This window comes from Rattus norvegicus, chromosome 18 (assembly GCF_021556685.1).
Source record: "Rattus norvegicus strain SHRSP/BbbUtx chromosome 18, alternate assembly SHRSP_T2T, whole genome shotgun sequence".
Taxonomy (NCBI): Eukaryota; Metazoa; Chordata; class Mammalia; order Rodentia; family Muridae; genus Rattus; species Rattus norvegicus.
In genome coordinates, this window is record NC_141551.1 from 17,023,730 (window position 1) to 17,049,112 (window position 25,383).

The 25,383-nt window shown below is 50.5% G+C and overlaps 1 protein-coding gene across 33 annotated transcripts in view; it reads right to left on the reverse strand.

The window, feature by feature from the left end:
• The window catches only part of Celf4 (CUGBP, Elav-like family member 4), a 307,752-nt gene that overhangs the window by 24,588 nt on the left and 257,781 nt on the right, over positions 1–25,383 (reverse strand). For 17 of the 33 annotated variants that reach the window (XR_015642366.1, XR_015642361.1, XR_015642363.1 and 14 more), the window contains 4 exon segments: positions 3,008–3,136; positions 2,579–2,658; positions 2,206–2,349; positions 1,058–1,205 (listed from right to left, as the gene is read on the reverse strand). Coding sequence is in view for 25 of the 33 variants with exons in the window: in NM_001401250.2 (NP_001388179.1) it covers positions 1,058–1,205; positions 2,206–2,349; positions 2,579–2,658; positions 3,008–3,136 (501 nt within the window). In the remaining 8 variants the exon portion in view is untranslated. 33 annotated transcript variants of the gene reach the window in all.

Consider the following 25,383-nt stretch of genomic DNA (forward strand, 5'->3'; position numbering starts at 1 on the left):
AGAAGCAGTAGTGGTGATCATGACAGTGATGCAAGTGTTAGGGCTATGACGCATTCTATATTCTAGGTGGTGGATATCAAGATGGAGGAATGTTACTGTACTGAGGCCCTGCAGGATGGAAACTGTCAGTCTCTATACCCTAGCTGAGGCTGATCCACTTCCATGAATGTCCCTGAGATGGGGGACCAGAACTAATAGGGTGATGCTCTAGTTGAGCCCAGGAATATCTCAATCTTTTGTGGCTTGAAGCTTGGAAAGGGATAGCTGGACCTCAGGAACATTACTGTGGTCTGATACAAAAAACCAGAAAGCTTGGTAAAAGGGAGCCTACTCTATCAACTCATTCTTAGATTTGCAGCCTAGGGCTTCTCAGTGTTGACCCCTTAGTCATTTGAAGCCAGATAGTCCTTTATAGGGAGCCGACTATATATTGTGAGGTGTGTAGCCACAACTCCCTGGCCTCTACATACTAGATGCTAGCACTCTCTATTATGAGTTGTGGCAAACAAAAATGTCTGTGGACATTGCCAGATATCCTGGGGGTAGGAGGCAAAATTGTACTGGACAAGAGCCAAGAGCCAATCAAAAACATGTTTTGTGAGATGGGTTGATTCCAGTGCTCATCCATGACTCATGTGGTTCTCTAGCTGAATGTGTAGTTTCTTGGAAAATGTCCACTTATCAAGGTTGGCTTAAGAGAAAGGACGTGGCAACTATGCAGGCAGAACTATGCTGAACCTCAAATGGGAATGTTTTCACGTCATTGTCTATTTCCAGACAGTGTTTGTTAATAAAGATAAAAATGAGTTGCTTTTAGGCAAGGACCATGGATGGACAACACGAGAGAAGCTATCTCCCCCTGAAATCTTATTGTGGATTTCATGGTATGAACACCTCATCTTCCCTGGGGCTCCTACAGATTAGAACATTTTTGAGACAAAGTACTTGGGCCTAGACCCCATGCGTTCTTCCTATAGAACGAAACATTAATAGCTGTAATGATGCCCAAGCCTGGGTCCTGCTACCCTTTCCCCAGGTCAGAGACTGACTGGCTCACCTGAAGTTGGGGTCATAGGTGCGGCTGCTAGGCCATTCATGTTGAGGGCCGCCATCTGCTGCATCTGGGCGGCAGCGAAGGCAGCCATGGGATTCAGGTAGCCTCCTTGAGCGACCGATGCCATGAGGGCTGCTTGCTGCTGCATCAGCTGGGGCAGAGGGAGTGGAAAAAATATCACATGCTTCCAGAGGGGCAGCCCTCCCACCAGGGGCTCGGCTCCTGGACACCAACTTCTGAGCCTTGGGGAACTGGTACAGGCTTTTGGTCTCTACCCCTAGAAAGCTAGCCCTGAGGCCTCCCCCTTGCCTGCCTTAGTCTTCACTGACTGGCTGATTTACAAAGGAACAGTAGGCCCTTTGGAAATCTATGTTTTGCGGGGTGAAGGAAAGGGGTTTACTCTTTGTATGCTCCCCAGTTTGTGGAAGGCATGCTATTCTGGGGAATGGCACCTAGGCTCCTACAGACAGTCAACAGGGTAAATTTCTGTTTAAATGTGTCCCATAGAAAAGACAAGAGAAACATAACTGGACCCCCAAATGTTATTACAAAAGCGAGTCGGGATGGCTGCTGTAAATGGTCAAAACTAGACCCTGCTCAAGAAGAGAGTGGTATTTGGAGGACAGCAGCACCACCACGCAGAGATGATGGTTACATGTCTGGAGGCAGAAGAGGACGGGATCTTAGGATACAGCTGTGGGAGAATCAAGTTGTTGGGGCCAGAGGCAGGGGCAAGAGTGGGTATTTGAGGCTTTGGGTCTCTTCACAGTTCCCACCGGAGGTGAATGAGAAAAACGCTCTGTAAGTAGAGTTTGAAGAGTGAGGGCCAAATGCCTGATCATTACTGCACTGGTGCTTTCTGGCCTTCACATTGATTTGGAAGGGAGTGGAGTGCAGGGGTGAACTGTCTGGCTACCCTACAAGGGTCTTCTCTAGGAACTCCTCCTTGAAAACAAGGACAGCCTCCCACCTCCTGGCAACCACCCCTACCTGACTTCTCCTCTTAACTCCTGAGACTACACTCTCTGGGGTTATGCCTGACAGTCTTCGCTCTGGGGACAGAACAATGTTCGGGTCAGCATCCTTGTTCTCTGGAGCTGGGGAGAGGGGAGCTCCTTAACAAACCCCTGCCCACCCTTGCCCCCACTTACTGCCTGAGCGTAGGCTCCATAGGCTCCGAAGGGGATGGCCATGGGGTTGAACATGCCCATCTGGCCAGCCATCTGCTGCATCCGTCGCATTGTGCGCTCCTTGTCAGTGTCTGCAAACTTGACCACCAGGCTGGAGGAGGCTCCCTGCAGCCAGGATGGCACATGAGATCCGCTTGCTTCAGTCTTCACCTCCAAAGTCCCTGCCCTGGCCCGTCCCACCCCCGCGCTTTTTGTGCGGTGCTATACTAAGGTCTCCCACGGGTACCATGTTTAAGTCCCACCTTTTCTGGGTTACCTAAATCTACCCTGGTTTGGGAAACAGTGGTAAGTAAGGTTGATGAGACCCTGCACGCACTCTGAGGGTCACACTCACAGGCATGGTCTGGCTGCCATGTAGAGCGTTGATGGCGGCTTGTGCCTCGGCATGGGAGGAGTACTTCACAAAGGCGCACCCTGTAGGGGATAGGACAGGCTGAGCCATGGCCCTGAGGACCCAGGGAGAGAGACGTACGGGACAGAGACAGGGCGGTCGGAAGAGGACGTCCCCTCCCCATCCCCCCATATGAGCATAAAATGTGAAGAGGACGAGACAGTGACAGAAAGGGACACAGAGCAGAGAGACCCAAGGCCTCCTCTCCTCTTGGTCTCGTCGAGGACCACCTGACGGCGTCGCTAGCATCTTTCATATGCCTGCGCGGGCACGCGCGCGCGCGCGCGCACACACACACACACACATACACACACACACACACACACACACACACACACACACACACACACACACACACACACACAAACACACCCTTGCTGTTGCCGTCCGGCCCGCGCAGGATAGTGCACTCCTCGATGTTCCCGAAGGCCTCGAAGAGGCGGCGCACGTCGTCCTCAGATTGTTGCTTGTTGAGCATACCCACGAAGAGTTTTCTATCTTCTAGAACAAAATTAGGAGATGCTTACCCGGGCCAGGGGCGGAGCAGAGGGGAGGGGGCAGGGGGAGGAGCCGCCCGCAAAAGGGCGAGGCCGGAGAGGGAAGAGAACGGGGTAGGGGAGGAGCTTGGCGGAAGCGGGCGGAGCTCACAGCCAAATGAGGAGAGATAGGGAGGAGCTTAGCGGGAGGTGAAGGAACTCACAGCCAGAGCAAAAAGCAACTGGGAGGGAGAGATAGAAGTTCGGCAGGGAGGGATGGGGCTCACAATCAGAGGTGGGTGGGGCGGGAGGGAGGAGCTTGGCTGGAAGCAGCGGGGTTACTGTGTGCGCAAGGTGGTGGTGGCAGGGAAGGTGGGAGGTGCAGGGTGCAGAGCATCCAAACAGAGCAGCATGTCGGCGTCAGCGAGGAGCGAGAGACAGATAGCAACGACTCCCTCTGCCTCCTCCTGCTTCTAGAAGGCAGCTCTCTGCGAAGCCTAGTCCTAGGTCTGACTTCTAGCCTAGGGCAAACGGGTCATCTAGGCTGCCTTGTGTGCCCTTCCTCCCTCTAAACCCCATCTTTTTTAGTGTAAGAATGAGGTGAAATAGGCAGTCTTCCCAGAACCCCGGCTGGTGCCCTTTGCTCTGGAGGGTGCTGTGGCTGCGTTCTTCTAGGACAGCCTCTTGATCAATGTGCCTTGTCTTTTACTTTCTCTCACTGCTTCGCTTGTGAGATGGTTTCTGTCTGGCTTTCCTCTCCACATCCTATCTCCAGATGGCTCCCTGAAGAGAGATGCTAGCTCTTTGTGCTGCAGCACAAGTTCTTCAATATCAGGCCCTCAATTTGATTATGGAACGGATAGAGTGACAGCATGACAGCATGCCCTGTACAGAGCAGAACACTCCTTCTCTAGCCATTCCAGGTCCTCCCCTATCAGCCTGGTGCACTCATTTATGATAGGTGAATTTTAACTTCTGGACATGTTGTGAACTCCTGGCCCGTGGACTAGCAGCTTGTCAGGCTACCATATTTGGACAGGGAAAACTTTGGGTTTGTCCTGGCCTGGGCTGCGCCACCCAACTCTGGGTCATGGTAGGGCTGTTCGCTCCAACCTCACTTTATTTTCAGACTTACAGTGCCCCTAATTCACCAACTGCAAACTCTGGGGTGGGAATGGACGTAAGAGACCAAGAAGAATGAGAGAGAAAAAGTGTAAAGGGTGCAGTGGAAAAAACGTGGAAGTGGCATAAAAGGACTGGAAGCAAAGCCTCAGGAGAAACTGGATGGGTAGAAATGAGAGAAAGAGGACGTATTAAAACCTTAGTGCACTGGTTCTCAACCTTCCTAGTGCTGTGACCCTTTAATATAGCCCCTCATGTTGTGGTGATTCCCAGCCACGACATTTTGTTGCTGCTTCAGAACTGTTGTAGTGTAAATGTCTGGTATGCTGAATATTTTACATACAACCCCTGTGTGGGGCTCGCTCAACCCCAAAGGGGTCATGACCTAAAGGTTGAAAACCACTGCTTTAAAGAAAGGAAGCTGGGAGAGAGGAAAACTTTGAGAGAGGAAGGTAGAAGCCTGAAACAGAAGAATCTCCAGGGCTTCCTGGGAGCATTTAAAGCTTGCCTCTGCTCCAACCGGGTGCCCTTTGAGGGCTCCAAGTTCATGGACAGTATTTCCAAAAGACTAAAATCCTGTAGCTTCCTCATTCCTGGACCTCCCCCTTAAAAATTCTCCCTCCTCCATTCAGGAAGGCCTGGCTCCTCCTTTGTGATGTTGATTTGAAGCCTGGGACTCAGTTTCTTGCCCCTCCCTCCTGACACCTGAATGTATTCCTTTATTTTCATTGTGGCGGCTTTCTGATTGCATTAAAATTCATCCACAGTGCCTTTCTATCCTGCCTCTTTCCTGTTGCCAGTGGTGTTTCTCCCCCTATTTGTTGTTTCCTCCCAAGTCTCCCTTTGCTATGAAGTTCTCTGGAGACCTTTTTCAACAGGCAGGGTGCCAAGCTGCCTCCTTGCTGATCACTTTGATGATTCCAGGGGAAATGTAGCTAGCTCACTATTCCCAAAAGCTACAAGACAGCAAAACAGACCTGGCTCCAGACTTCTCTGGCGAAGGCTACACAATGCAGATGTTGCCCTCTGGATCTTGAGTGTCATTGGGTCAGCAAAGCTCTGGGCTGGTTTGGAGAGAGGATATGCTATGCCCAGAAGGCTTCCAAGAAGGTAGGTTAGAGATTTGACCTGCAGACCTACAACCTGGAGGGTCTAAACAAGGATTCAGGAGAGCTCTTGGCTTCCTTTCTCACCTGCTCCCATGTGATTCCATAGCTACACTTGAGTATGTAGTGTTCCCTGTTCCTCTTTCTCCTTCTCCTCTTTCTCCATGTCCCCCTCCTTGCCAGGGCTTATATCTGAAACATATGCTGCTCTCCCTTATAATAAACTTTCAACTCTGTCTCACTCTGGCTGGCCTGGAATTCTTTTCTGCAGTGTAGTTAAGGATGTAGTGGAAGTTCCTTCTGGCGTCAGGGCTTTCGAAAAAGAACCCTGGGACCTTGCTTCTCATTTGCCTCCTGTCTGCTCTCCCTGCCAAGCAGCACATAACACCTCCCATTCTTCCAACCTAGGAGAAATTTATTGTCTCAGAGCCCCAGTGTGACTCTGAGCTTTTTCCACCTATAAAATGCCTTGGACTGAGCCTCCCAGGCTGCTGGCTGGAGTGTGTAAAAAAGGCAACGGAGTTGCTTACAGGAATCTCTGGCTGTGCAGAGATGCAGACTCCTGCGCTAACTCGTTTGTCTGACCTGGTCTTCAGAGCAGCTTGGCAGGGGGAAGGGTCCTCGTTACAACCGGAGAGTTTGTAACCCAGGGCCATTGCTGTACCACTAGACAAAGGGCTTGATGTGGGAGCTTCAGGCTTTGGCTTGGCCTAGCCAGCCTATCCCCACCACAGACTGTCCTGGGGAGCACACTGTTCGCCACACGGGGCGATTGGCACCGGAAGGGCAAGGGGTGGTTGACAGCAGAGCCATTTGACTTGCCAAATGCCAACATCTTGATGATAATGCTCAAATCCCAGTTAACTTTCCAAAGTTTGATTAATCCATTACCCTCAGCACTAAGCAATACTTCCTGCCTAAGGGTACATGGCTGCTGGGGTACCACGGGCCTCAATCAGATAGTGGACACTGTTTTCTTTTACTGCTGCAGAATTTTCTCACTCCCTTTCCTCCAAGTGCTGGGGGCATGGCTTGCCTGTTAAAGAGGCGCTAGCTAGGGAGATCCCTGGGGTTAAATGGTGAGAAGAGCGAGAATCCATGGTTTCCAGTTATGTGGCTGGTGAGTAGGATGGCAGGAGACAGGGGACAGTCCACACAAGTCCATTGATAGAGCTAGAGGCATCTCTCCTCCACACAAAGCTTTAGCTCAGGTGTAGACTAGGCAAGGGTCTGCAAACTCCTCCTCTGGGCAGAGCATAGAGCACTGGGACATCCTATGCTGGGCTCTCCAGAGGCTCTTGGGTGCTCCTTTGCTGTGTAATTGCTCCCCATTGATGGTGTCTCCTTGGGTAAATCTCTGACACCCCACAGGCATGAATTTAGGGGGTGAATAGCAATTATGGATCAACTAAAACTTTGCTTAAGTGGATTACAGAGAGTCAAGGTTGACAGAACAGGAAGAGGCAGGTACCCCTGATAGGAAATGAGGCTCTTTCAAATACTGTTTCTAGTACTTTCTGGCTAGGTAACTTTAAACAAGGCATGCACACTCCCTGGGTAGAGCCAGGTGAGGATGAAGTGAGTTGGACTTCTCCGAAGCTCTTAGGACAGAGTCCTAAGAACAGCACAGAACAAGTGCTCAATAAATGCTTGTTTCTGTCACTGTTAGCCGTCTTCGCTGCTTACCCACAGGCTTCTTGCTGCCTCTTAGGTAAGGTGTGGAGCACTGAACTGGGCAGTCATCTTAGTCTGGACAACCCAAGAAGCCAGATTTTCCTTAAATCTTCCAGGCCGTTGGTCAGTATTACAGGTCACTGAGAGGCTTCCCAGCATTCTCTGGGATGCCTATCTGGATGGAGCCAAAACAAGGGACACCCCTACCTGCTCTGTCCTAGCTACACTGGCATCTCCATAGGACATTTCCATTAATTCTTCCAGGCCGTGTCAGTCAAACATCTATGGGTCTAAAGGGACAAGTAAGAACCATACCAACTTGTCTGAACCTGCATCTATGTGTGCAGTTTTCAAGGTTGCCAGACTATGCCATTCCCAAGTCCAGAAGCCCCTGTGATCCCTTCCTTATTCCCCATGGTAGCCCCCTCACTGCTGCCAGTGGCAGCACCCAGCCTCAGACATGTCCTCTACACAGGAAGGCCATGGGCAGGGATCAAGCTCCTTTGCGGATGGTCGCCCACTGCTTCGATGATGCAGCCCGTTCTCAGTTTCACTGGACCAACCAGGAAAGCAAAGCCAGCTTTGGATCCCCTGAAGCTGACAGCCACGCTGGCTGTCCTCCTCACGTGGGTCTCAGGGGTCAACTGGCAAGCCTCAGAAGAGCTCTTGCAGGAGGAGGCCCAAGAGAGAGGAGAATAATTCCCCCTTTCCTCTCTGCTCCATCCCCCCCAACCCCCCACTGTGACAGAGCCCGAGTCAGTGACAGGCAGCTGGGCTGGGAACTGCCTCCCGAGGATGAAAGGCTGACTGCCTGGGAAGACGCTGAAGGAGACATCAAACCGAATCAAAGCTGCTGGGATGGGGACTGCAATGGAATGCAAATGAAGACCCTCACCCCTCTGCCCCCCTGGGCAAAGGCAGTGCCAGGCCTTGATCTGACTGGTTCCCTCCAGGACTGGGTTGTTTGATGTTGGTGTGGGAGGAAACAGAAGCTAGAGAAAGCATCCACTCTCCCTTCTCTTGCATTCCTTTAGCCAGCTTTATCCTCAGTCCTCTTCGCCTCCTTAGACTGAAGGGGCCATCGCTACCCATTGCCTTCTCTTTCTCTCTGATGTGACCCCCCCAGACCCCGCTCTCTACTCTCCTCCAGACAGCAGCTAGAGTGTCAGCTAAAAGCAACGTAGAGCCTGTCCTTCCTGTGTTCCACACAATAGCTTCTGTCTCTAGCAACTGTACTGAGCCCAACTCCGCTCTTTCATGAATGAATGACTGTGTCTGCTCACGAGTCAGTGACCAACCGGTCAGGCCTGTAGTAGATACTCAATGAGCAGCTGTTGATGTGAATGAATGAGTTCCCCTGTTCAGTGAGTACTGAGGGTTGGAGCTGGGGGTGTGTGTGGCTGGGATTATCCGTAGGTGGAAGGGATGTGGTAATGACCTCAGAAAACCCTCAGAAAGGAAGAAATGTGTGTCCTCTGGGGGTGAGTGTGCACCCGCCACAGGGAGAGCAGAGTCTAGAGCAAGGTTTCTCAACTTGTGAATCATGACACCCACGGGTGTCAAAATGTCTCTTTTACAATGGTCACCTAAGACTATCAGATAACATAGATATTTACACTATGTTTCATAACAGCAGCAAAATTACAGTTATGAAGCAGCAACAAATCGTTTTATAGTTGGGGGTCACCCCAATATGCAGAGCTGAATTAAAGGGTTGCAGCTTTAGGAAGGTTGAGGACCATTGCTCTAGAGAGATGAACATTATGGGCTTGAGGAGTAGAAAGGGATCCGGAAGGTGGGAGCTGGATTCTGGAGGACTTATGGGACACAGGGTTTGCCAAGGTTTGTGTGCATGTGCACCCTCTCTGCTTCCCCCTACACCACACACACACACACACACACACACACACACACACACACACACTCACACACACACACACCACACACACCACACACCATACACCCCTTTTTCCTTCTCCTTCCATCAATTGGTATCCAAGTACTTCTCCAAGGGACTGAGCCCTGAGTCTCACCTTTGACACTTGGAAACCAGACAAAGCCTTACACCCTGCTCATTTCCTTTTCCTGTGCCCATCATGTCCTGAATAGGCTCTGTCTGTCCCTAACTCTTAGCATCATTAGTCTTCTATGGCTCACTGGAGACTCCAAGGCCCACCCAGTCTTATGATGAAAGCCTACCGGATTGCCCTTTGATGTCATGGAATTCCTAATGCCCTCGACATGCTGTGTCAGCAGAAGCTGCTCCATGTACCTAACAGCCACCAGGACCAGATGTAAAAGGAAGGGCTCTACAGGCATAACAGACACTGTTCACAGTGTACAGATGAGGAAACTGAGCCACTGGAAAGGTAAGGACTTGTCCCAAGAACTCTGACGGAGACTTTGGAGAAAGCAGGACTCACACCATATAAGCCTGAATGAGTTGTAGTGTACAGGCTTCTTCCATTGCTCTTGGTGGAAGATGGGGCTATTTAGAGTCTTCACTGTCTGCCCTCTCCTTTGCCCGTCTTTGCCCAGATAACAGGCAAATGCTCGATAACCACACTGCTTTGTGCAGACCGGGGCTCCAGCTCAGAGCCCAGAAGTGGGTGAATGTGTGGGGCCCTCATTACCTGCTGCTCAGTTCCCAGGTGTTAGTCTCCCCATCATTGCTCAAACCCCCATCAAAGTCTTGTCCACCCCCCACCCCTCTGCCAAGAGCCTTTGTTACGAAATCTCCTGGGTGCCCAAGATGTAAATCGCTGTTCCACAGGCCACCGGATCTGTACAGGAAGGATCTTTTCTTCCAGTCAGACAGAAAGTCTGAGGTGTTGGCGCTGTGACTTAAGCCATGCCCTGACGACAATCTCCCTCCCCTTCTAATGTCTTCCTCATTGCTTAGCATCTACTCAGGCCAGAGGGCAGAGCTTGAGAAATATTTAAGGAGACCTAGAATGTGGGGTCTCTTACTGCCTTGAAGAGGAGCACAGCGGAAATGGTTCCTTCATTCTTGTGTTCTCAAAAGTCCCTAATTGTGATCCTGAGTTGGGCCAGATCCAAACCCCAGAGTTCTGTGCAGGTTCGGGGCGGGGCGGGGGCGGGGCGGGGTCGGGGCGGGGGCGGGGTCGGGGGCGGGGTCGGGGTCGGGGCAGGGCGGGGTCGGGGGCGGGGCGGGGGCGGGGTCGGGTCGGGGCGGGGGCGGGGCGGGGGCGGGGTCGGGTCGGGGCGGGGGCGGGGCGGGGCGGGGCGGGGCGGGGCGGGGCGGGGCGGGGGCGGGGCGGGGACGGGGGCGGGGTCGGGGTCGGGGCGGGGGCGGGGCGGGGCGGGGACGGGGGCGGGTCGGGGGCGGGGGCGGGGTCGGGGTCGGGGCGGGGCGGGGGCGGGGCGGGACGGGGCGGGGGCGGGGTCGGGGCGGGGTCGGGGTCGGGGGCGGGGCGGGGCGGGGCGGGGATGGAGTGTGATTGAGGCCACACCTACTTCTCTTGCTGCCGCTCTTCTTGAACTTCCATCTGTGAATTAGGCACATCAGGGCTCCCAGCAGGAGCATGGGACATGTGGTGGCTTTATCTAGAAGTCACCTTTCGCTGAGCAGGCAGTGCACAGTCATCTCTCCAGGTAACTGATTATACATTTGATCGGGTACATTATCCTTCCCAGGCGCACAGCGCACAACAGACGGCCCGGTGTTCTGTGGGGACTTCTCAGCAGCCGAACCCTGTTGTCTAATGGGGTTTCCACTGGCGTCTGGCTCAGTAGCCTGCATTTCACCCATCACAGGATAATTGATAGCATAATGGGGCCTTTCCCCCCTTTAGATCATGCTGGAGCATAAATTATGGCCAGTTTGTCCTCAGCTCTCAAGGAGACAGACAGAGCAGAGCTGTGTTCCAGCCAGGGACACAGGGGGATTCTGTAGGGGATGGCAAGCGGTCTGGTGGTCCACAAGAGAAGAGGGGGACAGAGGATAAGAGACCAAGGACTAGAGTGCTCACAGGGCCACCTGGCCGTAACTCTTCCAGAGGAAATATAAGACCACTCACAACTATTTGTCTCTACTAACTGCCAAGCGGGGCCTAAAGTTCACTCTTGTTCCTGGGTAGGAATAAAGCCTAAGGCAGGTGTCACTGCCTGCAGACAACTTGGCCTGGTTGTAGGCTGACCCTCGTGTGAGCCTCAGATCCTCTCAGCTGTGGTCTGGCTTCCCACAGCCTCAAAGACTAGGCATTTGTAGCTTCTGTGCGTCTGTGAGCCATCACTGTTCAAAGCACCAAGCGGGGCACGCTAAGGAACAGGGTAAATGTCTGCCCTCTGGCCTTCCAGTATTTTTAATACTGAGGACAGGCCATTTCAGTGGGTGCTGGGGACGGTAAGGACTTGCATCTGGCTCACTGGAGTAGGCATGGGTATGCAAGCCCAGAGTCCAGAGCGTTCTTTTACATTGCACCAAGACGGAGATGGCACCCGGAGAGTGTGGTTCCCAAGTCTGCTTCCCGGCTATGGCTGTCACAAACATCTCTGGGGTTCCTCAACCCAGAGGAGGAGGAAGGAAGAAAGAGGAAGGAAGAAGGACGAGGTCTTCAGAGGCCACCTGGTCCCAACTCTTCCAGAGTGACCTAGTGTGGGGACACCTCCTGAGCTTTCTTTGCAGCAGCGCTACTGCCCCCTATGCAAGATGGGGATTCAGCACAGAAAGCGAACTTAGGTGCCTGCCTGGATCTCCTCAGAGCCCATGTCCTGCTCTCTTTTCATGGGAATTACCGTCCTTCAGAGAGAAGTGGCAAGAATCACAGACTCTGTAGGATGCTTTTCAGTTGTGGCTGTCACGATCATTACTTGGAAACTTTGGAAATACAGGTGCCTAGGGCTGGCCTGAGCATCAGGTTTGATTGGCTGATCTGTGGTGTCCAGGCATAAGCATTTCGGTTTTGGTTTTGGAAAGCTACTCAGACAATACTGGTATGCAGCCATTTCTGGGAAGAGCTTACTGTAGTAAGTTTCTCCTGGTGGCTGCCTCTATTCAGGCCCCACAGCTCTGGCTTCCCACCTCTGGCAGGATTCTAGCTCCTGTGGTGCTGGGGAGGATGGCAGCACCATATGCTATGCCCTGACTCCAGAGCCCAGGCATTCTCCCTGCCCCTTCCTCCCAGCCCCATTCTGCTTTCCCAGGTCGATTCACCACTCAACCCTCCTGGAAATACTGTTGCCTCTTCTCCTGGAAGCTAGAGGTCCCGTGCTTAAGTATACATTGTGTTAACTCATGACTGATAATGGAGTCTAGAGAGACACAGAGATGGATGGACGGTAGGCATGATTAATAAAGGCTAGATATCCAGATTAAACGTTAGATGATAGATAGATACACAGATGAGAGAAAAATGATTGCTGCAAGTAGATAGATTTATGATGGATGGTACATAGAGAGCAATAGGTAAATGTGGATGGTGGGTGGTTGACGGGCTTCTTAGAAGTTCAGATAAAGGGTCTGAACATAACACAGCCTCTATACTATTGGTGTGTGGGCTCTTAAAAGAAGGAGCCCTTGCTGACTCCTGACCTGCCAGGAAGCAACCTGTCTTTCTACCCCAGGCACTGACATTCTTTCTGAGTTTCCCAATGGGCTTCTGATTAGTACAGATTTCAATCAAGTTGGTTATTTGTGGACTCCTGAAAATTCACATGGTTTCCCCCAGTCTACTGGTGAGCCAAGGTCACCTCCTGAATCCTGGATATACCCAATGAGGACCTCCCTTCCTGGGAGAAGAGGGATGGCTTCAGTCACAAGGTGTTTCGTTCACAAAGGCCAAGGCCATGGCCTCTAATCCAATGGAGCAGTTTGGCTTTTGAAGTGCGGCAGGACTGATTCGGTCCTGTAATTGGATGGCAGGTGGTGGCCCATATGTTGCACGCAGAGTTGCAGCTAAGCATTCTCATGGTCAGAGAACCTAAGAAGGAACCATGAGAACTGATTCTTCTTCAGCACTTGCTATAAATCAAGCAAGCTCTGCACTGAGTGCTCTGGCTTTATGAGGTCGGTTCCACTGTCACCCCATTTTACAGATATATAAACTGAGGCATCGAAGAGTTTAGCAGCTCTCTTGAGATCCCAGGGCTAATAAGCAGCAGGATCAATTTGAACCCAGGTAGTCTGGCTCCTGAGTATTCCTCTATGGTATAAAATACAGCACTCCACCCACACCATGGAGGTTTCTATCAAGCTCTGATGGGCTCAGGAAGGCATACCACTCTGGGAACTGCATAGCAAACATTATGTCTAATGGACAATAGAATCAGAAGGGGAATGTTGGCTTGCTCCAGGAAACTAAACATGCACATTGGTGCATGGCTAACATGACTAAGGACTCTTACCATTAAGCGTGTTTTCTGGAGATTTCTGGTTGTCCGTATTTGGCTATTATGAAATCCATTTGACAGAGAAACAGAAAGGAGAACCTACATGCCAGCCCTGAGCTGTCCTGAATCCCATTTATTACTCAGCATTCAGTCACAGTCATTACGTCAACAAATTATGTACAGTACACTATTGAGAGTTAAAAGACTGACTCTTGTGTAAATGTTTTTCCAAATTAGGGCAGCTCTAGAAGCTCAGGACACAATGGATTGCTAAGGTAAGGTGGAAGAGGGCCGACAGAGTAGACTGAGATATTACAGAACAGGAAGAGTTTGCCAGGATCCAGCATCTTCATGACTGAAGACCATGACCCTTGAGGCTGAAAACACAGTAAGAAATGGACTATTCCACCCAAGCCCAAGCCAAGCAGACTGAAGAGGCTGATGGAGAAAGGGGAGCTTGACAGCACAAAGGCCTGTTTCCCCTTTCTAGGGCAAGAAGGGGGAAAGGAGGAAATCTAGAGAAGAGAAAATGCAAAGAGTCACAGCTCAGTTATGAGGTACTAGACAGGTGAGTTTTGAAGAGGAAGGTATGACCCTTCCTCTGACAGACAGGCCCCAGAGGAAGTGACGTGGCAGGATAATTCTTGCCAAGTCTACTTTGCCTGAAGCAGGTAGGCTGGGAGTGAAGAAAATGTCTGAGGCCTCCGGCTCACTAGCTCCCTCTTCTGCTGCAACCAGACATCTTCCAGTCTGTTTTGTGCCCTGTTTCAGGGCTGCATGGTCCCTGCCCCCATTTGAGAGAGAGCAGGATTGGAGCTGCTGTCTGGCGGCTGGACCACACCGTCTCTGCTCTGTGCAGCAGCATACTGCTCAGAAGCACACGGCTGTCAGTCTATCTTTGGAGGGTTACCCCTGAGGAATTTCCCTGTCTTCTCTTCAGACTGGGTTTTGAGATGAGGTGACTTGCCATTCCAGTGAGACTGATCTAGATGGAAAATGGCTTGTATGATCAAGGAGAGCAGCTAAACTTCTGGGTCTGCATGCGCTGTCTCAGGATGGAAAAGGAGAAAGTGGATGGGTAGCCAGAGAAAGGGTTAGGGATAGGGGGTGACTGGAGATTGGAGTTATGGCCACATTCAAACTGGGAGGCAGAAGAGGGCAGGCTGGGCTGTGGGAAGGGCACAGTGGGACCTGAATACACAACAAGAAAGGGACTGTTCACCCAAGCCCAAACCAAGCAGACAGAAGAGGCTGATGAAGCAAGAGGGGCTTGGAGAACAAAGCTGAGGCTCTCTGGATCCACTCTGGGCAGACAGTGCTCTCCGTCTGACCTCACCCTCTTCGGCTTTGTGAGCACAGTACTCGGGTAGCACAGGCTAGGGTAGCTGTGACACTTGAATGTGAGGTATCTGAGGTGTCTCAAGTTTGGCCTCCCAACTGCATCTGAAGTGCTTTTCTGTAGGAATATGTGACTATTTTTCAGATGCTTATAGATACTGCTGTGATTTAAAAACACACAAATCCATTTGAAAGCACCATTGAATTCAAGGTAGCTGTTTGTCATTTTGTATTCTCTTGAACAATGGATACTCAAAGTGTAACATCTGTCAACGGGGGGAGCTGATGAATTTTTTATGTTAATACTGGCTTCCTCACCTTGAAAAGTCTGGGAATGCTGATCAAGAAGAGTGGTGGGACCTCCCAAGGGGAGTGAGCACAGCAGCCACACAGATCTTGGAAGGTTTCAGCTCACCTGAGAGACCACAGCTCCTTTTCTGCACTGGAGCAGAGCCAGCCCAGACCTGGGCTTAGTAAACTGCCCACCATGTACCACTAGCTGGCTCAGATTCTGTCCTTCTCTGACTTCAAGCATGGCTCTCTGCTACCATAGCATGGCATGGGACCTCTGGTGAGGTAGGGTGGGCTTGACTTGCCATAGGGTACCAGCTGTATAAACAGAACCCACATACGCAAGCTATCCTTACAGCCTGCTTGATTAGTTTCCAGCAAACAGAAATGGTGTTACCTTTGTCTTTGGGGCAGGAGACTTGGGTTGCACTGCAGCCATGGACTGACCTGATGATCGTCTGAGGCTACAACTACTTTGGTTCCCTTTGACTGACTGGGCTATTCACAGTATGGTCACTTCTCCCACCATGCTCTTCTGTCCTATTAGACTGAGGACATTCTCCATGGTCTCCAGAGTCTACAGACATCTCCTAAAAATAATCCCATTCTGCTCAACTTCAAAAACAGTTCACATAAACAGGTCTGGTTCTCATAAAACTACCAGTCCTGTTTCCAGCACAGTAGAGCCTAGTGCTCTCTGCTGTGGCTTAAATGTTCTGTCTTCCCAGAATTCATACAGAGAAGTCCTACTATGAAAGGTGATGATTTCAGGGCCCTTTCTCAGGTTGCGAGGTCATGAGGGAAGAGCCTTTGAAAATAAAATTGGTTCCTTTAGAACAGAAGTCAGGCTGAGGGCGTAGCTCAGTTAGATAGTGAAGCACTTGTCTAGCTTGCACCAGGTCCCAGGTTTGCTCTCCAGCATCTCAGAAACCAGAGGTTACCACATGCCTGTAATCTCAGCATTTGGTAGCTAAAGGCTAGAGAATCACAAGTTCAAGGTTATTTATGGCTACACAGTACTACGTCATGAAGTATGTTCAAGGCCAGTCTGGATTATGCATGACCTTATCTCACAAAAAACCTTTGAGAGGGTGGTGTGTGTTCCTTTTCTGTGGAGTCCGGCTAGCAGTCACCAAATCTGTTGGCATCCTGGTGGGCTTGTATTTCCTGGCCTCCAGAATTACGAGAGAGAAATTTCTGGGGTTGAGGAGCTGCTCAGATTATGATATTTTGTTAGAGCAGCCGGAACAGATTGAGATTCCCCCATTGAACATCTTGTCATTTCCATGACAGATAGTATGTCAATCCGTATTTCTTTCTAGAAAAATTTAATATGTGCCTCCAAAGCCTTACTCTAAAGGGATGAAGATTTATGGTGACATATCAGGCTCCTTGATGGGGAAAAGTTGTAAAGTAGCTGCGGATGGGGAGACCACCCTGAGATCCTCAAAATCCTCATCAAGGTTCCTTCCCATTGGAAGGTCTGTGTGTGGAGGGGCCATTCCAACAGCACCTCAGGCCTCACTTCCTCCCTGACGCCGGAAGTCGCCCACTCAGACAACTACTTAGCCCATTCCCTGGGATGGGTGGAAGTGGCTGAGGTTATTGGTAGTGCCTAATGATATTTGCATAGACTAACAGACTTAATGCAATCATGAATGCCACGATCCCAAGAAAATAATGAAGAAATCCATTATGAAGTCATAAAGCAACTAAGTCAATACAGTAATAACCTGATCCTGTGTTAGCTATAATTTCATCTCCTGCTGCAAGGCAATTTTACAATATTCACCGTTTCTGGACACTTTTTATAAATTTCACCTTTGTTTGAGATAATTAATTAACAAAATAAAAAAAATGCTCCTGGCATTTTATACAGTAAATTAGTCATTAGTCTAAACTGGCAGGCTGTAATAACATTTATGAAGATGGATGTGCCGGGATTTCTAACTTTTCTTCAGTTGGCCCGGAACTTTCTTTGTTGGCAAAGCTCTGGGGGCTGTCTGGTGCCATAGTTTATGTGTACACCAATTAGAACTCAGAACGTGTGGTTGGGTTGAAGGACAAAGCAGAGATCCATCCACACTCGCTAAGGTTGTGAGACCCCCTAGGACACCTATCTCCATCTTCTGCTCCAGGGCCCTCCTTCAGGTTCTGCGATTGTTTCCTGGGTCACCATATTGAAATGATGCAGTGCTTAAGGAAGCTGCAGCCTCCTCTTCTTAGAGAGGATCATCAGGACTGCGTTCTCTCTAAGACCCTAAGACAGCACCTTTCCCTGACTCTGCCTTGCTGCTGGTGTTAACTAGCATTTTGGCTTCTCTCAGCATGTATCTGTATCATGCCAATCTGTCTTTATTATCACATCTGGATTTCCCTTTTCTCTGTGTCGGTGCCTTCATTCCTCCTAAGGACATGGGTCACACTGGAACCTCCCCCTAGTTTCCCATGACTTTATCTTATCCTGACTTCATCTGCAAAGATTCTCCTTCCAAGTAAGGCCATTTTCATGGCTTGTGAGTGGCCATGAATTTGGGGGACACTGTCTAATGGACTGTAGACCCAAAGGCTGGGTGAACATTGTCCTTACTCTACCATAAAGTCTGAGTCACAGCAAGCACCCAATAACTGCAAAATGGCCTAACTAGCAGGCTGGCTACTGAAAGCTCATGGTTTCTTGAGAAGATATAGGATTGTCTGGAGAGGTTCTGTGATCACTCTCGCCACACACGCGCACGCGCGTGTGCGCACACACACACACACACACACGAACACACACAGATACACACAGACACACACACACATGAACACACACAGATACACACATATACACACAGACACAGACACACACACACACACACACATACACACACACACACACACACACACACACACACACACACACACACAGAGCCAGCACCACCCATTCTTCTGTACATTCTTCCTAGAGAAAGAGTCATGGCTTCCATCAGCTTTTCCAAGGGACCAGGACCCAGAAGTATACTGTCTGGTTACCATGTGAAGTAGATGCCTTCTGGATAGGCAGTTGTACACAATGCCCCCAGATCTTTCTACTCCCTCCATCCCTGGGGTGCAAGGTATGGGCATTAAGAAGGGAATATGTCTAGAATCTGCAGGTCTGCTGGTCAGGAAGATGGTGGAGGGCAGGCTAGGAACTCTAGTGTTTTGACATCAGGAATGAGAAGTTCATGGGGAGACAGTTTTGGATCCCGAATATATTATCAGCATCTCATCCCTGAGATAGTGTAGGATCTCAGAAGTTTACAGTTTCTGAGCTCCCCACTCCACGACGTCCTTGATAAAAGTGACCTACTGAAGGATAGAGACCTCCTTTATTGCCCTGAGTTAGGTAACTCTGCCACCTGGCTTTACTAGGTGACATTATAAAGGTTGGTACTATTCTTCCATGTATCCAAGGGGCACCCGCTTACCAAACAGAACTGGGTTCCCCTGCTGTGTGTCATTGTGGGTAAACCCTGCTGTTTTCTAACTCTCCATCATGTGCTCTCCTGTTGCCCTCAAGATACCAGTATGGCAATTTTATTCTAGAATTTTGTCAAAGGGTCTCTTCAGGGTTTCAAGTCTGTTGTCTTTGGACCTCCAGCCTCTTCATTTATAAAAACACTTGGACCTTAGTCTATCTCTGGACCTCATGATACCTTAAAGGTGACTACAGCAGCCTTGTGCCCATGGCCCTACTTGATATCTCCTCTTAGGACTATGCCTTCGAGTTTGGTCTGCCCTGGAGAAATGCTATCTCTGATCTTTTTTTTTGCCTTGTCTTGATCTTAATTATTATTATTTTAAGAACAATGTTTGTTCTCAACCCTCAGGACCAGTCTCTAAGCTGGTAAAAATGCAATCATAAATCAACGCCTCTGTTTTTTCCTAGACATCAATCATTGCTCAGCCGTCTAGCAGGTGTAATTGGTGGATAACAGGTAGGAACACCTGGCCATGGGATCTCGGGGGTTCAGAGATGAAACCTGGCATGGAGGAGCATCCAGACTGTGTATAAAACAACCCAAAGATTCGCCAATGCTCCCTCCTCCAGGGAGGGCTACTACAGCTCCTCCCTTCTTCCTGTCGTGTCCATCTCTCCTGGTTTTCTCTACTAGAACCCTTACTTTCTGTCCCCACTCTTCTAAGTCTGAAGAGGGTGAATATCATATCCTGGCACTTAGCACAGGCCTGGCAGGTGGCTATGTTGCCTAATGTTTTTGCAACAATCAGATGGATGAATAAAAGGCTTCCTGGAGTGGGAGCAATGAAGATACAGCCCAATGGGCAGAGTCTTTGCCTAGTATCCTGGGCTTAACAGTCAGCACCTGTATAAACCTAATGCAGTGGCATGGAATTGTAAGCCTAGCATTTGGGAAGTAGTGACAGGAGGAAGAGAAAGTTGAGGTTATCCTCAGCTACATAGGGAGTTCAAGGCCAGTTAGTAAGATCTGAGAGAGAGAGAGAGAGAGAGAGAGAGAGAGAGAGAGAGAGAGAGAGAGAGAACCCAACCCTAACTCTGTCCCTCAGAGCCATCTCCTAATAAGGCATCCACCTTACCCACCTCTTTGATCTGACCTGCCTTGGGGTTCCCTTCCCAAAGGCCTGCAGCTGGGAAGCTTATGGGAGTCAAGGTCCCAAGGACCAGACGAGAAACCAAGACAGGAACAGAGCCTAATGTTTTGAAGCCCTCTCATTGTGTGGGGCTCAAAGGTCAGGAAGGGGAAGCACAAGGGTTAATGGGAAGGGATACTGACTAGAGACCTCGTGGCCTTCTGAGGCAGTGATGGAAGGCGGTGGCTGAGGACTAGGCTGTCTCCAGGGGTGCACACCTCTGCTGCTGCTACACTCCTCCAGTGTCATTTAATGTGCGCAGTTAAGTATTTACAGATACGTTCCCATGGCAACCGAGGCTTCAAAGTTACTCTCACAATTCTGTTTTCTCAAATGTGTTTCTCTGCCTGATAGCATAGGGGTTCCTGGAAGCTGGCCAGGTTGTGAGTCATTCTCCCAGCCCTGGGCTCCAGCTATCCACTCTGCCTCTCACTTTGGAGGCCAACAGCCTGACCACATACATTCTTAAGGCTGACATCCCTAGCTCATGGGCCTGTCAAGCAATTTGTTCTTGGGCCTGACACTCAGAACGCACCAGTCTTCCCTGTCCAGGTCCTCTCACTTCTGCATTGATTACCAGCCTCCCTTTTCTATTCAAAACTTCTTAACCCCACCAGACAGATCTAAGCCTCTGGGCCGCCATACTTGGGGGGGGGGGTGAAGTCTTTCTTCTAGTCTCTAGCCCTTGGCTCCTGGGAGCCCACAGTTGTTGATGCTCTCTGCTTGTATTTCATTGTCCCCTGTGCCTTATCTTTCTTATGACAGTGCATGTGAGTCCCTATCCTGTGGGTTCAACCATTCATCCCGCACCCTGGCTTTGGGCTACACATTGTTCAAGGTGAGGAAACAGAATTGGAACGTAGAGTTCCTCAAGGCATTAAGCTTCCCTCCCAGTGGAGGAGGGGTGGACAATGATTGAGGAGAGATGGAGGGAAGGGCATATGAGTAAAGTGAAAATGTGGCACGTGGACAGCCTTGGTGAGAGGGATGCAGATGCTGAGACAAGTGAGTGGAACTGAGATCTAGGGGGCCATTCTGACCAAAGGGAACAGTTAGGACAAGGTATGGAACATGGGTGTTTGAGGGGCCCACAGGAGGCCAGGAGGCATGGAGAGACAACTGAGGCATCACAGAAGCAGCAGGAGCAGGGTACATAAAGACTGAACCCACATCAAGCCCTCGCTAGGACCACTGTGGTCAACGCAATGTTGTGTCCAGGTGAGTTGTCTATCCAGGAAGAAGAGGAGGCTCAGAGCCAACAGAGGGTGGAGGAGGGAAGATTGTTTAGGAAGGTGTGGGAGATGTCACAAGACTCCAGTGTTCTCTTCTGTGACCCCAGCTGGAGGAATGCCAATCACTATGCACATCCCCAACATCCTCTTAGGCCCATGCGTGATCTTGTATTTGCCCAGTCCTCCAGTGAATGCTACCCCAGAAGGAAGACACAGGACTACCTCTAGTGAACCAACAACTTTCTGGGCAAACTCACTGCCTCCCGCTGCCAGCTAGAATTCCCTGGGAGGACTGATTCCACCCTGAACAGCTCTTCCCAAGCCATGTTCTCCCTCTATCTCCCCATGCTGATAGGCTGCTTGGTGAAGAGTAAGATGTTGGCCAGATGGCTTATCCCAACTTAGTACTACCCTCCCCTGGAGACTCACCTATTCTAAGCTGCTCTTCTATACCACAAGTCCTGAGAGTTGCTTGGAGCCCTTTCTCCTTCAGACCCTACTCTATGCTAGAAGGCACTGACTGTTAATTGTTCCTCCAGTGGCTGTAGCACTATTCCAGCCTATGTTAGTCACTACCTTCCATTGAACTTGTACTTCACGAAGCCAGGGTATCTCAGCCAAGTACAGAAGAGATAGAACCTATGGAAGGCACCACTCTGCAGGAACTGGGGCCCCTGGCAGATTGCTAAGCAGACAAGGAACTGAACGTGTTTCCAGGAACAAGAAGCCACAGGATTAAGTTTGGCGTAGCAGGGAAAGCATTCGAGACTCTCTGGGGCCTTCAGAAAAGCACAGAACACTCCAGGAGCACATATATGGGGAGGAAAAACGTGTAGGAGCGCTTTCTTTGTCTCTGCAAGTAAGGACAAGTCAAGCAGGGGGCTGTAGACAGAGGCACTGGTGGATGGAGAGTGGGTGGAGCCTGCTGTCTGAGGAGGCTGAACTGGTTGGGAGGGAGGGCAGGCCTTTGCCATAATGTTAGCCAGTTTGCTCATAGCCTCCTGCAAGACTTCCCCTGCAGTGAGAAGAGATTAACTGTTGAAATCCACCGGGGGGGGGGGTTTCCTTCCTTCACTACCCACCCCTCAGTTACCCCCCAAAAGCAAACAGTTGTTGAAATTGAAAAATGGTGTTCAGTGAAGGGTTTAAAGACATTTTGAATTTAAAACATATTTTAAAGGTCATTTTAAGCAGTAATTATGTTCTAATGGTGGGGCTCTTAGCAAAAGGCAAGAGAGTGCCTTGGTTATGTTAGCCCAAGAGCCGGTTTCCAGTAGTCCTCAGAGCCTAGTACAGGGGGTATGGGGAGGAGTTGGCGGGAAGATAAACTGAGTGCAGGCTACACCCCCTCCTGCATCCCACACCGTGGCCGCCTTGGGCTCCCAGGAACAATAAGCCACACAGTTAAACTTGGCCCTGGCAAAGAAGGATCTTTCAAGAACTCCCCAGGGACTGCCACATCAGTGACACAGAGACTCACAGGGGGTGGAGCATGCAGGCTGGCCCTGTGTCTTTCCCTTCCACTTCTAAACACTGTCTTTTGTGAGCGCTCCCAGCAGCCAGCTCCTCAGTCATTGTGGGCCCACTGTGTCTGGGGTAGGAGTAAAGGGGTGACCCTGAGCTAGTGCCCAGGCTCCAAGACCCTTGTCTGTGCACTTTATGACCTACGGTTCACATTACTTTGAGACAGGATAAGAACACTGACTATTTGAAAGTCACCATTTTTTTCTACCCTCCACCAGCTCCCCAATCCATCCCTCAGCCTGCATTCTCTTTCTTGGAGCATGTCCTGCTTTTGCAGAAAACCTCATCCATACAGCACGTGTGGAAAGGCTGATACTGAAAACACACTGCGAGGACCTAGTGTTCGCCAGCTTTGAGAGAATTGCAAGAACTAGCCATAGGCGAGCACCCTGGGGGTCCCTTAACAAGGGAGGCAGCAGACTGCAGGCGTTTGCAGCTGGGTTTGTAGTACCACAGGCACTGCATTTAATTTGGAAAGGCTTCATGACTAAGATATGAGGATCGTTAATGGAAGGACAAACCGAAGAAAGAATAACCAAATGCTTTGAATAAGGAAAAAAGCAGCAGACTTCCTGTTTGGGTCAATCTCGCCCTAGGTTTCCGTCATGGCCTGAAGGAGCACACAGGCAGTGGGCGAGGAGCACAGAATGCACCTAGGACAGGACTCTGTACTACGTCCAGTCCTACCCATCGAGTTGGCTGGGCTTTCTTTGAGCAAGAGTGGGGTCAGGGTATCCAAACGATATCAGTGGTGTGCTGCTCTGTAGAGGAGACCTGCAGTGCCGTGCGTGCAGCACTTGAGAAAGGACTGGGAGCGGGTGGGGGCTCCTGCACCGGGTAGCCAGCCTCTGGGCGCAGGGGTGGGCCATGGGTGTGTACGGATGTGGTCTGGGACTCAGCCCAGAAGGCGGCTGTGGGTGGTGCGGGACCGAAGCAAGGGAAAGGGCGAAATATAAAAAGACCCAGGAGTGGCGCAGCGCCGGGCCACAGCGTTATTAAACTAAAGCATCGTATAAATCTCGAGCCATTAATAACAGGCTGCCTCCACGTCGGGATAATTTATTCAAATTGCGGGTCCCGGGATGGAAGAGCAGATGTTTCAGAGCTGTTGGTGTCACTGAAAGAGTTCCAGGGGGGAGGAGGGGCATGCTGCGTGCTGGTGGCACGGGCTCAGCCCTGCCCGCTCTGTTCCTCTTAGAAATATCTTCATCTTCCATTGCGCAGGCCACCAAACCCCTACTCTGGGAAAGGCAGGACAAGGTCCTTAAGGGACAGTCAACTTAGTTCAACACACACTGAAAAACTGGAAGAGACACACAGTCAAGTTGCCACATAAAGAATGCAATGCGGATCTAACTGGTCCTGACTGACCTATGGTCCCTGACATCTTGGCTCATTGAAATAACAGTTCTCAAAGGGCTTGACGCTCTTGCTCTTTCCTTCACGATCAGGTCATCCGCTGATGACTAGGAAGTAAACCCTAGGAGTCTCATTTGCATCCTCTGATGAACAGCAGTAATCCCGGATGGTTTACCTCCTGCTAAGAAAGATGGAAGGAAGGAAGCTGGGCTAGGGGTGTGTCCTTGGACTCAGGTCAGCCCTCAGGGTCAAGCCTGGGTCCTGTAGTGAGGTGGTTGTAGGTGTGTCAGGACTTCAGGCTGGGGGATCTGGTCACAATTCCTGGATAGACTCCAGGAATGAGAGCCACTCATTATCTGTCTAGACTTGGGAGAGGTTAACTTCCTCAGATGAAAGCTCTCCTGACAAATTTCACCTCTTTAACCGGACAACGCTCACTCCATGATGTCATTTCTGTCCCTAACGCCTTCCCTTTCTAAGTGTCCAGTGTTGGGAGTCAGGGGGTGGGGAAGGGGGCACAGCCCTGTCCAAGTCTTCATGTCTAGGAATCCCAGTCTCCATGGAGTCCACGTTTGGGACCCCTCAGGGACAGGCTCATCTTTACTTCTTGCACTTTCCCCATCAGGGAGGACCTGAGCAGCTCCAGGTGTCCAGGCTTGTGCCCTGAAGGAGGTGAAGAGAGACTCTTCCTCCTGATTCTGTTTGGTGGCCGTGAAGAACTGCCCACTGAGTGAATTTCAAGGGAGACCCTGCCCAGTCAGGGAATGCTGAGCCATCCCCTTGAAAGTCTAAGTCTTAAATACTTGGGTTCACAGAGGAGGCTCCCAGTTCCCTGTCCTGGCAGAGTCCTGTCTTCTGATGTCATAGCCTGGTAAGTGAGAAAGCACCATACAGGGAGGCACACTCATCTCTTCCCTGAAATCGAGCTTGATTAGCACCACCATCGCACATTGAGAGGAAAAGGAAGAGTCCCTACTCTTTCGTACCTGCTCCCTACATGTACTCCTCGGGTAGGGTTCTAATACAGAAAAATGTCTTAGGCAGACCCCACCCTTGACAGGATAGCATCAAAACCCGGTGTACAATGAAAGGTCAGAGAGGTGCCTTTTGTCACTTCTGGGATCTGGCTACTCTAGATATAGGGGCTGCTGGGAGAACTTGTCAGTTGCCTAGGATGAAGCTTAAGAAGCCACCAGGATCTCTGGCAGAACCAGTGAGGGAGATGGGAGCATGTGGTGGCCGCCCCTCCTCCACTGTTCCCTGTCAGCATGGCTGGGAGGGTCAGTGGTAACTGTCAGTGCCATGCCTCTGCTCCTGGCACATTGGACCTCCTCCACAGCTCAAGGTTCATTTCCAGTGAAGGAGAGAGTGCAGCCCACACTTGCAGGGCAATCAGCATGCTCTGTGATGAATGGAGCCTGTGTCACTCAGCGAAAATGAATATTTCTTTGCGATAATGGCCAGATGGTAGCTACTCTCCGATCCAAATTAAAACATGCATGATAAATGCCAGGAAAACAGAGGAAGACAAAACCCCAACCTGGAGTGAATTCTCTCTATAAATCTTCCCTCTGCGCCCCTCCCCCACCACAGTGGCCCTGCTAATAGCCATTAAATTATTAAGATGTGCTTCAAGGAGA